We start from the raw sequence: 13,281 nt of genomic DNA, 5'->3' as shown, positions 1-13,281 counted from the left end.
CCATAACCGCGACTGACGCGGCCCTCTGGGCCCTAAGCAGCCGCCCTTCGGCGAGCGCCCCTCTCCCGAGGAGAGCCCCGGTGCTTCACCGTGCACCTAGGAGGCAGGCGGGGCTAGCTCACAGCAGACAGTCCTAGCCCCCACAATGCCGGGTAAGAAAGCCCAGGCGCCGCCACAGGCATCGGGCCGCTGCGCTGCACCCCACCACCACCGGAGCCTCCCTCCAGCGCTTCCTGTGAGGACGCGCTCACTGACCGCTTCCGCCTCGTCAGCCGCGCGCTTGGTGTGACGCACTTCCTCCCAGTTGCCGCTCTCCTCGCGTGCCGCCACACGGCCTTTCCCGGCGTCCCCAGGGCGGTGCCGCGCCGCTCCGCCCCTCGCCCCCGCTGAAAGCCGGGCCGGACCCGCCGCGCCGCCATTTTGTTGCTAGCGCTGCTGGAGCTCCAGGCCGCGGCGGTTGGTGTGGCCGGTGGAGCTGCCCGCGGCGGCGGCAGCAGCGCCGAGCGCTTTTTTAAAGGGGTTTTTAGTCAGTCTGGGGGCTCTGTGCCCCCAGCCCTGTTTTAACACGCCATGTCTGGAGAGGGAGCTACCGGCGACCAGGTGAGCGGGAGGAGGGTGAGGTCGCAGGCCTGAGGGGAGTAGTGGGGGGTTAGGACTGCCGTGGCCGTGGGGCCGCTCGGCCCGGTGGCGGCCGCGCTGTGTAGGCCTCGGCGGGAAGCGCGGCGTGTGAGGCCCGCCGCCGCCCGCAGCTGCCGTTGGGCTGGTGGCCGCGCCGCGGGCCGCCCCGCAGGTGGAGGGGAGCACGGCCGGGGTGCGGGAGGGCGGCCTTTGCCCCTTCCCTCACCCCTGTCCGCCCTGCCGGTCTCCTCAGTGGCGCGGTCGGCGAAGGGCTCCCCTCCCCCGCCGCACACACCCATTTTGAGGAACTCGGGTTTATTCCGTCAGCGTTGCGCGGGGGGAAGGGGGTGCGCGGAGCCGCTCCCAGCGTCCGCCCTCGGTCAAAACCCGTAACGCTCCGAAAAATATGCCTGTCTCGGCCTTCGCGTTTCTGGTAAGCAAACTTTAACGCAGGTCGAGGTGGACAATAGACAGCCCAGTGAGCTTTGCTTTCCCGATGTCACTTATTCGTGGTCATTGAGTACATGTACTCCGGAAGAAAATTGAAATCTGGATAAGCTGTTTACGTTGATGCAGTGTTTTGTAAAGAGAGCGTTTGTTGAACATATGCACTTAATACATCAGGCTGTGTGCCTCTTTAATAATACCCTTGTTCTCAAGAAAAAGACATTATTAAAACACCTTTAAATTAGAAAGAATAAAAAAATGCTTATTTAATAATTTTCTTCGTGGTACAGTATTCTTGCTGTTGGGGGGACAACTACTGTTTCAGTTAGTTTTGGCTTGGATTTCTTTAATATACTAAAATATATATTTATTATAATTTCGTATTTTTTAGGCAGGTGCAATCAGGGTGTTGTATGTCATCTTTTAAAATCCGGGATTACTATGAGCTATTTCCTACTTACTGGCATAATTTCTCTAAACAGGTCTTTTTAATAGTTAGGGCTATGTTTAGAATTGGTATTAATTGGAGGGGTGGGGATGAAAGTCCCTGAGTGAGGGAGGAGTGATTGATAACATCGTGGCATGCCTTACTGGCCAGTGTAGCCTACAAAAATACTTAATTTTAAGATGATGACTTAGTGCTCCCTTAAGAAGCTTTTCTTTGTAGAATGTCAGGTTATGTTTCTGTGTGCATGGGCCTCTACTCTGGAAGGGTGGTGTGTAAACTCTTTGTAAGGTCACTAATTTGGGGGGGGGGGGTAGGGAAAACAAGTGCTCAGAATGTAAAATACCTAGTTTCTGTCTCATTAGGAAAATATCCTGTGAATTACCAGCCTGTATGCTCAAAGCTGGTTGGGTTAATAATTGTAGTGTGTTTAAGCAAGAGATTCTACGGAATGGTTTAGTTCATCACAAGGTAGATGACTATAAAGAAGTAAGAATAATACAATAAATTTTTTGTAATCCTAATGTGTAGTATATTTCACATTTAAGCTTGCCCACTCCAATACATTTTTTATAAGATTACATTGATGTTCAGTTGCATAATTAACCGCTTGCTATTAGTAGTGTGTTTGTTTCTGTAGCTTGTAATATGTTACTATTTAACTTAGAAACAATGCAGACTTAAGGTTTTATTTTCTATTGGAAGTGAGAATTTAATATGCAAAAGGTTGAATTATTGTATACTGAAGTAAAGGCTATTCTGGAAAATAACAGCTTTAATATTGCGATGCCGTATCACAAAGGGGTTTAGCATTCAAAAAATTGCAAATCATTATTTGCAGCCTGCGTAAAGCAAGTAGTTTAACATGGCTTGGGTTTTGGTTTTTTTTGATTGGTATTAAGGCTCATCCTTTTTACCCATTCTGATTACTGTTTTCCTATTGGGTGCACTTTAAAAAAGCCCAACTCTTTTATAGGTTGGGTTAAATTTTTTTTCCTGCTCCATCTTCTTTATGAAGGCCTCTGGATTCTGGTTTCCTAGAAGTCTCTAATTTTGTTATGGTCAGTTACCTCCCTTCCATCAATTTTCTTCAGTTTCAGTAACTTGTCCTCTACAATTTATTTTTCTTACCCCTGCAGACTTCTGTTTCTTACTCCTAACATTAAGACAGGCCATAATTTGAAAGCAGTGTCTTTAGCAATACTATCATGAAGTTTTCTACACTGTAGGCTACCACTCATCCTGTTGCATGGTGCAGGAGGTGTACCTTTAGTAAGCATTGATGCCAATCTCACTGTGGTCTTGCAGAGCATGGTATACCTAAATTCTCTGTGTCTCTGTGGAAGAAGGAACAACAGAACATTGTGAATGGGGCAAGTTATGCCTTGCTCCCTTCCACATTCTGCAGCTGCTATATATTGTAATCTAGTGCTATCTGAAGGGTGCTCTGACTTTGCATGCACAATATCCTTACGATTATAAATGTTCCTTTCTGTAGGAAGCTGAAACTAGGCAGAGGTTGGATTGCATCTTGCTTTCCCTGTTTCAAGTTTCATCTGCTGCTTCCAAGACCAGCTTCTGAGGTTTTGGGTGCCATTTTCATTGACAATCACACAGATCAGTATAAAGGGGTGACTGTACAGTTAATTTGCATCTATGTGTTGCGTAAGATGTACGCTTGGTAGCGTATGGTGCAGATGCTAAAGATCTTTGACAAATCAGAATTGTTAGCTCAGACTCACTGACACACGGGAGTGTCTGCATCTGGCTTCCCAGATCCTAGAGTTTGGAGGGAACTCCCAAAAGCAGCCAGGTGAATAACAAATTGCCATTCTGTCTCTATCAAGTATGAAGTTGTGGTAGAGTGGGAAGGAAGAACAGAAGAGTGGAATGTTGGATGTAGGGAGAGTAAAGGTATTGTAAGGTTAAAGACCCAGCTGGGGTTTAGGAGGCTTTATTGTACCAGATGCAGTGCAACTGAAATGTGGCTTTACTGCCTTTAGGCTGAGCTTGGCTCCAGGCACTGTTAGGCTGCTTTACTGTTTAGAGCAGGAGCCTCAGCTATGTTATGTAGATTGTCTCCTTGCATTGTTATTGTAGAACAGACGCTCCAGGCACTGTTAGGCTGCTTTACTGTTTAGAGCAGGAGCCTCAGCTATGTTATGTAGATTGTCTCCTTGCATTGTTATTGTAGAACAGACTTGGGCAGGGGAGCACAGAAATATGATGTAGCCACCACTATTGCAGTATATTTTGTATTCTTACACTGTGTTAACTACGCTGGACCCAAATTAATTTCTGCAGAACCAGTTTAATGATGTCAGGAGTTAAAATCTGTTAGGTCCCTGCCAGACTCCTGGCAAGGCACACATGATGTTTAACAAACCAGAATATCCAAGGTCAGTTTTTAGAATACCAAACACTTAGTCCTGTGTATATCATAGAAATCCACATGTGTAGACTGAAAGGCTGCATCTGCCACTGTTTGCCAGAAAATTCCCTGACAAGCTCATTCCAGTCTCTTTATGGGTTGAGGTTACAAAGCATACGTGCTTGCACCTATGTATGTCTTCACATTTTTCTGGACCTTAATGTACACATCTAGTGTCATTTCTATCGCGTGGTGATTGTTTCATGTACTTTCTAGCAAGACCTAAATTTGTTGTGCTCTCTGCCTCTTTCCACCATGGCAGAACCAATATTCTTATCCACTTAATAAGTATATACTTGCCAGGCATCAATTTTATCTGAAGACTAGATGCAATATTTGATTTACTCCTGCATTAGTTGCCTTCTAATCTTTTAGCAGTCTTCTGGTTTCTTACTGTTTTTTGTCCCTTCCTACTCATTCCTCTCATTCATGCTTTGTATCTTTTTGATGTAGTACATCATGTAAGTTTCTGAATTCTAAATGCAGTAGTAAATGCTATTGTAGTTAACTTTAGCTTGAGAAAGTGCAAGGATTGATAAGGTAAACTTTAAGAAAAAAAAAACAAACTTAGGCTAGTCAAACCTGTAAATTAACCTTGCTGAACAACTAACAATGCTTATTAAGTTGCATGTTAATACATTTGAAATTATATTCATTGTGTCCGTTACAGTCCAAGCTCTGCTAAACTGTACATCAGCCAGCCCAAACTTCTGAACAGTAGCTTCTATCTTAATGGACATAAATTTTGGATGTTGAATCGATTTGACTGAACTATCCATTGAAATTCCTGTCTTTTGGTGTACAATGTCCTATAGATCTTTTTTGTTGAAATTCTCATTTCATAATTAGTGGTAGTTTTTGAAGCATCTTAAACTGCCCACTTCATAGGTGGAAAAGCTGTCCAAATACATTTCATTTTCACTGCAGAAGATCCTTTTGTGCAAACAGGAGGGTGCTTTAAGCAATTGGATGCATTAGGTGGTGCGAATAGTTTGAAAGAGGTGTTTGGCTAGGTATTTTCTTACACACTTTGGAGTCATAAGGGTTCATTCTCAGAGGCCTGGGGAAACTGTTAACTGTTGCTTTTAGCAGTAACATATAAACCAAGAATTTTTCCTTGAAGGTGATTTTAGTAAATACTAGAAGTCAACTTTGTTTCTTCTGTTCTTGTTCCCTCAGACATCCTTTGTGAATTCAAATTTGGATTTTGTGCATTTGATGTATTTTTCAGGAAGGAGCTCCTAGGCTTGTTGGATAATTTAGTTTTAGGTCTTTTCAGATTTTGGAAACTAGTCATAAAGATAATTTTACACTTTTAGTATCTGTGAAACTAAAAATCCGTTGATATTTACCTGTGTATAAATAATAAGGGAAGCTATGAATCAGACTAGGTGGTAATAATACAGATACTTGTGGACATAGAACCTGAACTGCTAAAATAATTCTGTGACCTTCAGAGGGTTGTTTGTGGGACAGGAGCCTGATTACATGGGAGGTATTCAGAGCACAGTTATCAAAAGCAGAGGAAAAAATATTTTTTTCCAGTTTGTACGCAACAATTCTTTGCAGCATTTTTTTTTTCCAGGCAGTAAAGACAGGTTAAAAGCCAGCATCTATCTGTTTAGGTGCACTTTTGTGGTAGTTTAAGCTGATTTAAGTTGGGACTGCTAAAGTCCTGTATGGTTTTGCATCCTTTATTCTGCATCACATCTGATCCAGAAATCAGGGAGCTGAACCATTAGAAAGTTACTCACTTTTCTAATAGGATTATTTTTCTGCTGATTTAACTCCCTGAACTGGCTTGTTACAGGATGGGATTAACTCAGGTGCCTCTGTTAGCTAGAGGAAGGGACAGAATATGCTTATCTAGGGGCAGGATCATGACAAACACCCAAGAATTAAGTATTCACAGTTTTGGATATTGGCAGTTGTGCAAGCAGTACAATGAAAAATACATAATCAAAAGCCACATGCCCTTGAACTGCAATAACAGCATATCTAAGCACAGAGTGCAGTTCACGTGCAGTTTTCAAAACTGGGATCAAATGTCTTTCTGGCTGGAGTTGAGTTAGGTTAAAAATCAAGCTCCTTGTTCCCTTTCAGTGTATGCTTGCAGTAAATGTTAGTCTTTACAGGTTTGATGTGTAACTGAATGCATCTTTGCGCACACAGCTAGTTCTGGCAAAATGGCCCAGGCTGGAAATCCTAAATTCTGTTTTTTCCAAGATATTAGGAGTGATTATTTTTGAAGGTGCAAGGTAACAAGGCATTATTTTTGCTCAAATGGAATCAGGACCCTGATTTGCCTGCAGTGCAGCATGCCTGTCTGGAACGTGGAGGCTTTTATCCATCCTGGAGATGGATTGGGACAGGACAGGGAGAGCTCACTGGCCTTAAGAAGTTGAATGTTTTCTTATATGCAACATAAACAATTCCAAGCAGTCCAGTTTAAAACCCTGATCATAGTTATTTTCAATTCTGTAGAGCTCCTATAATTTTTGACTATTATAACTGCATGGAGAACTTTATCTGCTGCTGCTAAGTGAATATTTGCTAATTTAGAAGATCAGTCTTCTATTTTATTCAATAAAAGAATGACATTTACCATGCTTCTTACACAGATTAGGAGTACTCTATCAAACATACAGAATTAATGTAGGATTGCTATGATTATGCATCTTATCAGCATCTATTTTTTCACCAGCTGTATTTATTTCAGCCTTTGAGTTTATTGCCCTGTATCTGCAAAGGTGAAATCAAATTCCTGGAAGCCTTAACTGTTTCACTTCAGTGTCAGCTGAGTTTTGCGTGTACCATGGAAAGGTTTGAGATAATACAACTAAACTGCTACTAAAATAGTTGAGGTGTGCTTCAGTGGCCCATTCTGTTTTTTTTCTGTTTGAAAGTCACTACTTACAGTGCAGGACTCTGCTTCAATAAATGCTTCAGTTGTTTTTTTTTAGGGTGAGGTTGTTTTTTTTATTGTAGCTGATGTTAATAGTACTCCTGATAGGCTTTTCTATCTAATTGAATGTAGAATAATATATACTTGATTGAGTATTTGAGACAAGTAGGTTTCACTGAAATTAATTACAATGAGAAGCAATGCTTACCTCTGAAGCGGACAAATTTGAAGTAGTGCTTCATTGAATAAACAGTATTTCAACTTTGGGTTATCTGTAGAGATAATGTATATAAATAGTCTTTAAACTTTGGAAATTTCAGTGTCAGTGCTGTCTTCTGTAAGCTGAAATACATTTATGCATGTCATTTTTGAATAAATACATTAGCTCATTTCATACTGTGTCTTGCATCTTAAGCCTGTATCAGTTGAACTATAATATGCAGTATTACAGAATCAGAATTTTGGTGGACTTAGGGATGTAAAAATATTAAAATGGAAATTTATAAATTTACTACTTTTGAGCTGACAACTTTAAGCTACTAATTTTTAATTTATTTTTTAATCAAATTAATTTTATAATTTAGTTTCCCATGGGACTTGATACTTGCCTTCTAAGCTACGCTGCTTTGCACTAAGAAATTAATGTTAAGAATGAGTCAAACTGAATCGAAAATAATGGTCTTTAAACTCCTATAAAGCCACTCTTACTGATTTTTTTTTTCCTTTTCCCTTTAATGCATGGCTACTATTACATGTCAGTATAACAATTCTGCAACATTTTTTGATCATTTGTCCATTTTATAAGTACATTTAATTTTAAAATCTTTTGAGGGATGTGCCTTGAATTTTATCCTGCTAGTACCACTGACACAAAACCTGGTAGTGCTGAAAAATATGCAAAAATACGTTTGTTTTTTTAAACAATCAGGTTGAATTGCAATGAATAACATAAGCAACTGTTGTATAGTAGTGCATTTGTAGAGGTCAAAAGCAAAGGGGCAGGGCAGTCCTGAAAATAAAATTGATGGTCTTGAGTAATTCAGGCTTACTGCATTTGCTAGCCCCAGCTTTTTCTTGTCTTTTTTTTTTAAGTTACTGTTTTGTATAATACTTCATTGGCAGCTTATCTTAGTATAATGCCACTGTAAATGGTTTTCCAGTAAAATCCATTAATAATACCTTAGATATGTATTCTTGCAAAGGTCTGCGTTCCTTCAGGAATGATGTGCAGTAGTGATGCACAATAATGCTACTTGTTAATTTTACTAGAAGTCATACCTCTGTAGTGTCTAGTTATCTTCTGTTTACCTTTGTAAGTGTGTGATGGCACATTTGATAGAGAGGAGTATCAGTTCTCTCTGTCCTGTTTACTGTCTTTCATTTTCAGAGCTATATATTGACCTAGATCTAATATTCATAATTAAAATTATTTCCTTGAAATAATCTTTTAGCAATTGACAGGTTTTTTTTAGAGTTTTCTGTACAGTAAAGCAGCCACACTGCTTTACATACAATACAGAATCATGTATTTTAACAGTAATTGTGTAGCTAACTTGTAAAATTTCACAAGAAAGGTCTTGTAGTAATAATTTACAGGTTGTTATCCTTACATCTCATGAAGGCAAGAATTTACTTGATCGTGTGATTTGGGACTGCTAACACCTGCCTGAAAATGAGTCAAGTTTGGAAAGTTAGTAAATAAGCTGTTTGGAGTACAGGTCAGAACAATATTTCACTCTAAATATAAAACTTCTTATCATTTAAGGTTATAACAAGCATGTATTTTAAAGCTTGTCTGTATGTGATCATCAGATTGTCATTTTTTCATCTACTTTGCTACCAGTGTTAAATCTAGAAAAAAAAAAAAAAGGATACCAAAAAGTAAGATATTTCCACAATTCTTTAAAAGAACACTTAAACCTATACGGTAATAGTAACTCTTAACAAGTTAACGTTCAATTTGGTAAAGCTTTTAGTATCAAAAAGGGCTTTTAAACTCCAATATGAATATTTGAGTGGAAAAAAAAACCAGCGGTATTTAGTGCCAACGCTACAGGAAGGCAGCTGTAAGAATATAGTAATTGACAGATCAAATTAACAATTTGTGCTTGGATAACATGTATATAATGCTGCTAGAACTGTTGTCTCCTAGCTTTCTTGTGAAATCTGTAACTTGTGATACAAAATACTTACTGTCCTGCATGTGCATATACAGAATGACTAATGCAATAACATGGATTTGGCTGAGATCTTTAATAGAAAAATCAGTCTGCATCTTAAAAGTTTCAGGTTGGTAAAACTGTTTAAAATTCACAGTGCAATAAATGTTGACAAACTCAGATTTGTTCTAGTGTTTTAGAAGCAGTTAGTTTAGTGTAGCATTCTGCTGAATCATCAAATGTGTAGAACTTGTTGTGGTAAGAGTGCATTATGGTATTGGGACAACTTGTTTTGCAGATAAAATTGCAATGTAGTAACTCCAGCATAAAAACTGAGATCTGGAATGTTACATTGTTGGAATGTTGTCCTTAGCTTGACTTTGTAGCTGGGACAGAACTTTTCAAACTCTACTTGTGATCTCTTATATCTTCTATTTAATTTTTCTAGGCTGCCGAATATGTCCCAGAAAAAGTGAAGAAAGCTGAAAAGAAACTAGAAGAAAATCCATATGACCTTGACGCTTGGAGCATTCTCATTCGAGAGGCACAGGTTTAGTGACATAGGATTACATTTCCTTATCTATGGTCCACTCACACTATTTGGTTCTGGAGTAAAATCAGCATATTCATTTACATAAATCATAATATTGTAAATGCTGTTTTGATTTTCAATTTTTAGAATCAACCTATAGACAAAGCACGGAAGACCTATGAACGCCTTGTTGCCCAGTTCCCCAGTTCTGGCAGATTCTGGAAACTGTACATTGAAGCAGAGGTTAATATTTTTACCTTTTTTTTCTTATATAACATTTAATAGGAGTTTAAGTTTACACTTTCATAAGCATAAATAAGATAGGCACATAATATCTAGGGAAAAGGGGGATTTTAAATATGCTTTGCCTTTATTTTGTAAAATAGGTACAAAGGAGTGATTAAAATGAATTCTAAAGTATTGGGTCTTTTATGAGTTGATGATTGTTGCATTATGGAATTGCAACAACATTAAAACCGTTTCAATGGTATTGGAGTGCTTTAGCCTTTTATTTACTTGTCGTGTCAATTTATTGCCTCCCGTGTCATTTATTTAGAGGACTTTTTTTTTATTTATATGTACAAACTCACCTGAGTGACTTTCTGTGAATGTTTGGATCTTTTGATTTTTTTGCTTTCATAGGGAATTGCGTGTTTCTGTGAACAGTGTTTTCAGGGAGGGTGTGGGATGGAAGCTGATTTCTGGGATGAAAATGCTGGGAAAATGCATTAGCACAACTCATTAGCTTCTAAAAACCCCAACAAAATTGTGATTGTTTACATAACTATATAAAACTTCCCACTAAGTGCATTGATCATTTAAATAGTCTTTAATGATATGTTATGAAATGCACTGTATAATCTGAGTATTACTTTTTAAAATTTTCTGTAGCTGATATTTAATACTCATACACATGCTTTTTGTGGGCATCTGCTAGCTGCACATTTTTCTTAAGAGACAGACCTTCTACATGCTAAACTACAGGGGTGGGGACCCGTGTTCTGTAGATGAGAAATGAGATAGCTAAATATTTTTCCATTTTCTGTGAAAATTGCTAAGCAGCAATCTAAGTGGCAAAACTGCATTGTATAGTTACCATATCTTATTTTACATTAAATTACATATCCAAATGTGTTCTGGCAGTAAATCTTGAAGATTATTAAATAAAATTGGGATCATGGGATCATAACAAAATTTTATATTGCAGTTTACAGTAAGATATTGTAGTGCAAAGCAGTGCGACCTAAATTCAGTATTACCTAATTAAATATTGTAGAATTTTCACTATTTTGTTTCCAGTAGTTTATAGTAGTAGTTGGAATGTCAGTGAATGGCCATATTTGGGAGATTGTGAATGCACTAACACATACAGATGCGTGTTTTTCCTTTTGGGACCCTGCAGCCAAATCCATTAGCCTTTTGTACCCTGCAATGTTTGCTACAGGATCTAGTCTTTAGAATCTAATCTAGTGTGATGATTACATTAAGTTATCTGATTTCTGTGCTTATTTAAAACCTCTATCTTTCCCATGCCTCAAATTTGAGATAAGACCACCTCAGAAAGCCTGTAACTACATTGTAGATCTTTCAGCAGAAAGTATGATTACCATTGTAAAGCTGCTTGTCTGAGGCTTCTTGTCTTGAACCGTGTTCAGAGATGAACTGACAGACATTACCTCCCTTAATTGATACCTTTTAACTAATTTATAATCTAGTAGTATTTAGAAACATTAATAGCGGCAAAGCTTAAAACAGTCTAGGGTATCATTTTTTACGTGCTTCTTCAAGGAAGGAAGATCAGCTTCTACCCAGCAGGTATGGTAACTAGGTAACACAAGGCAAACTTGAGAAGGAAGGAATTGGCATAATGATCACTAGTTCACGTGTGTGTGTGTGTCTGACTATAATTATACTTTAAATACAAGAGAAATGGAATGTGATTGTTATTCAAAACAATGGAAAAATATGAAATGTAGAGCTCTGGTAGAGTTTTCACTTGAAAAGGGTAATAATTTGAAAGAAATGTAAGAGGTTACTTTTTAGAAATTTATCTTTCATCTTAACAGGCAAATTTTAAAAATCCCAGTTGTGACTTAAATTTTCAACTCTCCTGGTTGCAGTAATTTCTTTCACAACTCACATACTGACTGATTTAACTAAAAAGCAATGTGCTTATCTCTGCCTTTTTTTAGTATATATAACCATTTGTAGCTATAACCTGAAATAACTTGTTCTTTCCAAATTCCTCTCTAAAAATACATATATTCACACAATTGGGCACTGTTGCCAGTGTTGTTTTAAGTTGCATATCGTATGTATAACCCTGTGTGAAAGTAAATTAAAAATGAAATGTTTTCTCAAATATTCTTTTAACAGCATGGTTGACTATAAATTAAGACTTCAATTCATTTTTGAAAGCTACTTGACATAGAAGAATTGTTTTGAGGCTTCTTTTATTGCAGCCTTAAGATGTACAAGGAATATAGGGAAGGTGTTTTCCAAAAGCTTTTTTCCTTGGAAATCTTATTAGTCTCCTCCTGCTAGAAAGTTCCTCTTGGATAGTTCAGAAGTATAGATCTTTCCAGCCTTAAGTTGGGAAAGTAAACCTGTGGTAAATCTTTGTTTGGCATTCCTTTTGATTCACTTTCACTGCCTCAGTATTTAAATGTGAAAATTGCTAAATCTTCAGGCACCTGTAAGCTGTGTTTTTCCTGATGTCAAAACAAGTATATCACTTTCCTCTTTAACATGATAACGTTTCCTCTTTGCATAACAGAAAGACAAAAAGGGAGAGGAAGGTGGGGGTTGTTTTCTGGCAGGTTGTCTTTCACTAGATAATTTTGTCCTCTGAAGGACACAAATCTGAGCTGAATATCATTACATAGTGGTGGTCTATTATTGGAAGATGAGCTAGGTTGAGGGTTATGATTATGGCCTTACAAAAAAAGGATTAGCCCTTTTAACAGCTGTATTGTTTATGAAATTGTTAAATCTTTAAATTTCCCTTTGCCTAACTTGAGGAATATGTTTGTTTCTAGTCACTTCCAATCTTCAAGTGGAAATCAGTGTTTATATGAGCAAAAACTATTTCCCTGCATATGGCAGTTCATTTTGCAATGTAAAACTTCTAAGTGCAGGCCTTACCGCTGTGATTACCTCTTGTTTTTATGACAACATTTGTTCAGCTCACTATTTTCCTTTTTGTGTATGACTTTGTTCCCTAGTGGAATATAGTCTAAAGCAGTGCTCAGCACTTAGTGTATCGCCTAACTTATTGCTATTGATACACAGACTGCTGAAGTAACTGAATACTTCAGCTTTCCATTTTATGTGCCAAGCACTGATTTATATGCTCTGGTCTTTCTATTATGACTGGTCAGGTAGTCAGTAGAATATGGACATTAACTGGGAAGAGCATGCTTTGACAGTTTGTTAATGGGAAATCTGCTATTAAAGTTTGAATTGATCAAAGAATTTTGATTCTCACACTGGTTCTTATTTCTTCTGACATTCAAAGAAGCAGTTGCAGGTCATAGAAATAATAGAATTGGATGAAACAACTCCCAGCTCACAATGTTTTTGGGTCATAGTATTTGACAGCTTAAGACTTGTGAGAATAGAGTTCTGTTTAGTGAATTTGACAGACTATGCGGTCTATTTTTGATAAATATTTTAGCAAGTAAAATAGTTAACTTGCTATTCTGCGTCTACAAAATTTAGGAAGTGGTACAGTAATGCCACTCT

The 13,281-nt window shown here is 38.3% G+C and overlaps 1 protein-coding gene across 1 annotated transcript in view; it reads left to right on the top strand.

The window, feature by feature from the left end:
- The first annotated feature begins 354 nt into the window (after positions 1-354).
- CSTF3 (cleavage stimulation factor subunit 3) overlaps positions 355-13,281 on the top strand; it is a 52,916-nt gene continuing 39,989 nt past the window's right edge. Inside the window, exons 1-3 of the mRNA XM_082485542.1 lie at positions 355-600; positions 9,454-9,555; positions 9,685-9,780. Coding sequence (XP_082341668.1) covers positions 571-600; positions 9,454-9,555; positions 9,685-9,780 — 228 coding nt within the window. The 5' untranslated portion in view covers positions 355-570. The remainder of the gene's footprint in view (positions 601-9,453; positions 9,556-9,684; positions 9,781-13,281) is intronic.

This window comes from Vanellus vanellus, assembly GCF_965231255.1.
Source record: "Vanellus vanellus genome assembly, chromosome: 6".
NCBI classification, from domain to species: Eukaryota; Metazoa; Chordata; class Aves; order Charadriiformes; family Charadriidae; genus Vanellus; species Vanellus vanellus.
This window is presented reverse-complemented; position numbering and strand designations above follow the sequence as displayed.